The sequence below is a fragment of the Gekko japonicus genome, unplaced genomic scaffold (assembly GCF_001447785.1).
Source record: "Gekko japonicus isolate JY-2015 unplaced genomic scaffold, Gekko_japonicus_V1.1 scaffold1830, whole genome shotgun sequence".
NCBI classification, from domain to species: Eukaryota; Metazoa; Chordata; class Lepidosauria; order Squamata; family Gekkonidae; genus Gekko; species Gekko japonicus.
The window spans coordinates 114,015-118,091 of NW_015165300.1; the positions used below are offsets into that span (position 1 = coordinate 114,015).

At 58.9% G+C, this 4,077-nt stretch overlaps 2 protein-coding genes across 2 annotated transcripts in view; one reads left to right on the forward strand and one right to left on the reverse strand.

Annotated features, from left to right (window-relative positions):
- Positions 1-2,169, reverse strand: part of LOC107109713 (zinc transporter ZIP1-like) — a 16,668-nt gene extending 14,499 nt beyond the window's left edge. Inside the window, exon 1 of the mRNA XM_015410393.1 lies at positions 2,026-2,169. Within this exon, the coding sequence (XP_015265879.1) occupies positions 2,026-2,169 (144 nt within the window). The remainder of the gene's footprint in view (positions 1-2,025) is intronic.
- PPIP5K1 (diphosphoinositol pentakisphosphate kinase 1) overlaps positions 2,168-4,077 on the forward strand; it is a 72,241-nt gene continuing 70,331 nt past the window's right edge. Inside the window, exons 1-3 of the mRNA XM_015410394.1 lie at positions 2,168-2,272; positions 2,853-3,050; positions 3,843-3,954. Of these exons, the coding sequence (XP_015265880.1) occupies positions 2,168-2,272; positions 2,853-3,050; positions 3,843-3,954 (415 nt within the window). The remainder of the gene's footprint in view (positions 2,273-2,852; positions 3,051-3,842; positions 3,955-4,077) is intronic.

The window sequence follows — 4,077 nt, forward strand, 5'->3', positions numbered from 1 at the left end:
TTGTGGCAGAGGCGGGCGTAGATGGCGGGCGTCAGGTTGCTGGCCATGCAGTTGTTGTGCTTCCGCAGGTCTGGGTACTCGGCGCTGGGGGCGGGCGGGAGGAGAGGGGGCAGCAGTTAGGGGGGGTGCGGCTCTGCCCGGCCCCCGCCGGCTGCCGGCCCCGCCGCCGGCCACGGTCGCGTCTCTGGCCCTCCGCGCCTTCCTTCGGAGAGGGTGTGTGTGTGTCTCCATACATCTGGGGAAAGAGCCACGCCTCTGGCCCGCGTTTATCCTGCCCCCCCCCCGCGCAAGGGGCTCCAGGGGCTAACCCAGACGGGTGCTCTGACCACCAGACCGTGCTGCCCGCCCCCCCAGCCGCCTCCGCGCAGTGGCTTGATCTCCCCCCAGAGTAAAGCTGGCCGACCCTTGCAGGAGCGACTTCCGTCAGTTACTCGTGGTGTGTGAAGGCAGAAGAACTTCATTTCCTCCGGCCTCAGCCCAGACAGTCCACGGGGCCTCTGAGGGGGAGGGGGGGTTACACTCAGTATAAAAAGGTAAAGGTTCCCTTGCTCGAAAGCCAGTCGAATCCGACTCTAGGGTTGCGGTGCTCATCTCCGTTTCAAGGCCGAAGAGCCAGCGCTGTCCGAAGACGTTTCCGTGGTCATGTGGCCGGCATGACTAAACACCAAGGCGCACGGAACGCTGTTACCTTCCCACCGAAGTGGTCCCTATTTATCTACTTGCAATTTCTTGCTTTGGAACTGCTAGGTTGGCAGGCGCTGGAACTAGAGACAGGAGCTCACCCTGTCTTGCGGCACCCGTATATCTGGGGTTAAATGTTTGTTTGTGTTGCTCACAGGAAATCACACGTTTCCCATGTAACCAATGTTAGTTTAGATGCTGGAAGCCCGGGATAATTCTCCCTGATCTAGGAGTTTCATTGGAAGTAAAGTGCCAAGGTGTTTTAGCATTTTATGGCTCCTCTTCCCGTCTTTGTTTGCTGTTCTCAAGGAGAAGGAAAGAGAAGCCCTAAGCCTCTCTTCTACTCTTGCCTTTGTAGCGTAAAGATGTAGGGAATTTAGCTCCGGTTTTTTTCATCCCAGTTACCCTTCCCTATGCTAGAATGTAGTAAAAACTTTCTATTTTAAACACACACGGACTCTGAGTCTGAATTATTTTACTCTGGCACTGCTAAGCTATTTTATCTCTGCTAAAAACCAATTTTTAAAACCCAACAAGGGGGGCAGCAGGGCCATTTGGACCGGGCCTCGCCTTCTGGGGGCTGGGGCGGCTCAGATCTACGCTTTTGATGTTAAATCACGTTAAATAAAAATGGGAACGTTTATTACAAAGTCTTACAATATTATTTTTCTTATTTCTTATTCTTTACCCAAAGAGTGATTATAACATATGTGAAGTGTGGCCGGAGTCTCTTCCCCCAAAACGAATGACAGAAACAACCTCTTTTTTATTGGCTGCAGCTAGAATGACTGCAGCCGCTAGATGGAAACCAGTCTCAGGCCCGTCATTCGGCCTGTGGCATGAGAAGGTTTGGGTGCCATTTATTGTGGGGGAAACAGCGGATATGGCATCGCGAGTCACACTAACGGGGACGATCAAGCCCCATTGATAGGTGAGTGGTTTCCGATCATTCAGCTTCTCTCAGAAAAGGAAGTGGTTCCCTCTTTTGCTAATGAAAACTACTGGCTTTGTTTCTGAAAATAGAATTACACATAGGTTAAAGCTACTAACCCATCAATGAACTGTTGTCAGCAGCAAGATAGATCTTACGTTAATGAGCATAATGACACCTCCTTAAGTATTTAGATAATGTTAACTAGTGTTTGTTGCTATTCCTTTTGCTCCTCTCATCATATTGTTGTTATATTCTTGTATTGTTACATGTGGGAATTGCTGACCGCCCATCTCTGAGTGTCCCTGAGCCAGGCCAGAGGACCTGCCGGGTCAGCGCGCTCCGTTTCCCCACCGCCTGTCGCCTGAGAGGCCTCCCCGATGTCCCCCCCCCCCTTTCCTAAAGCGGCAAACCAGCCCCGAAGGCGCTCTCCCGCCGCCGGTCCTCCTACGGAAGGTGCTCTGGGCCCCCCCGCCTTGACCGTGCCTGCGCGGGCTCCTTTCCCCGCCGCGCCTCCTCAAGGGCGGCCAGGACTGTGCGCAGGAGGAGTCCCCCATGCCGCTGCACCGAGACCAGAGGCGGCCGCCTTACCCCCTCCTCCGGGCCGTTTGGATTCCAGAGGAGGCCGGCCGCGATCTGTGGTGGGCAGAGCCGCCCTTGGTCCGCCCCGCGAGACCCTCCTCCGGCCGCGCGGGTGGGGGAGCGGCACAAATGTGGCCTCGGCCCCCGCCGCCGCTTCGGGCGCTGTGCGCGGCCTCCTCCTCCTCCTCCTTCCACCTGCCTCTGGCCGCCGCCGCCGCGTCTGGTCAGGGGGCGGGGGGCACGGCCGGGGGCTCCCCCCCCCAGTCCAGCTCTCTCTCTCTCTCTCTCTCTCTCTCTGCCTGCCTGCCCGCCTGTCACGGGGCGGCCAGCACCAGGGCCCGGCGGGCTGAGTGGCGGAGGTCTGCGCCGTGGCCTCCTTCTCCGGGCCTTGGCGAGGGGCCTCCTGGCTCCCCCTCTGCTGCTGGGAGCAGCAGCAGGCCGGCCACGTGCCTCTCTGCCTGGAGCCGGAGCAAAGAGCCCGGCGGGGGGCGGGGGGGCCTCCTGGCTGGTGCTGGCTGCTCCCCAGAGAGCGGGTGTAGAGGCGGCTCTGCGGCCTGCTCGGCCTTCCGGGCCTGCGGTGCGAGTTCTGGTCCCTTAATGCCACCAACGGGACGGCGGGGCCCGCCTCTTCTGCCCAGGGCACCCCCTCCCTCCCCAGCCCAACCAATCGGAGTGCTCTGCCAGCTCACGGGGGCAGCGGACCCTCCAGGCCTGTCGCTACAGTGGGGCGTTTCGGGGCCTGGCCCCCCTGACTTCCACCGCGGCCCCCCAACTCCCTGGGCCACCCGGAGGAATCCCCTTCCCCAAGCGCAGCTGGCTTCCCCGCGCAGGCGAGCAGACCGCGAACGCTGCAAAAGTGAGTTTTTATTTTGTGACGTCAGTGCCCCCCCCCCGGCTTGTTTAAAGGCCCCCTCCCAATGACAAAACCCTGTCTGCGGCCCTGAGGCCCGCGCTCGCTCTTCCCGCGGCCGCCTCCCCTTTCTCCTTCGGGATTCTCTCGGTCTCCAGATCGGGATGAGGGACTTGGGCTCGAGGGGACCTTATTCGCGGGCTGTGTGGACCCTTTCCTTGTGCCCTAAGCCTCTCTTCTACTCTTGCCTTTGTAGCGTAAAGATGTAGGGAATTTAGCTCCGGTTTTTTTCATCCCAGTTACCCTTCCCTATGCTAGAATGTAGTAAAAACTTTCTATTTTAAACACACACGGACTCTGAGTCTGAATTATTTTACTCTGGCACTGCTAAGCTATTTTATCTCTGCTAAAAACCAATTTTTAAAACCCAACAAGGGGGGCAGCAGGGCCATTTGGACCGGGCCTCGCCTTCTGGGGGCTGGGGCGGCTCAGATCTACGCTTTTGATGTTAAATCACGTTAAATAAAAATGGGAACGTTTATTACAAAGTCTTACAATATTATTTTTCTTATTTCTTATTCTTTACCCAAAGAGTGATTATAACATATGTGAAGTGTGGCCGGAGTCTCGGGGGGGGCAGGCCCTGCGCGCCCCCCACCTGGGCGAGGGAGAGGTTCCACTTGGCATTCGGCAGGTGCGCCAGGAGTGCACGCGCGCGCATGCGCGGCTGGCCTGCAGCTCCCCCAGCCAGCGGGCTGCTCGGTGCAAAGGAGCCCCCCTTTCCGCCCCTTCGGGAAGGTCCTGCCGAGGGACCGGCGGGACGGGGTGGAGGAGAAGACCCTGCCGGCTGCCGCCCAGATGGTCCCCGGCGAGAACGGCGCTCAGGTGCCTCCAGCCCTGGTGCCAGAAAGTAGCCGGTGAAACCCCACAGGAGCCCTTGCAAGGGCCTGCTGGCTGCTGGGAGCCCCCCCACCACCACCCGAGGAGCCCCCAGACAGACCTGCTGGAGAGGGAGTCCCTCGCCCCCCCCCCC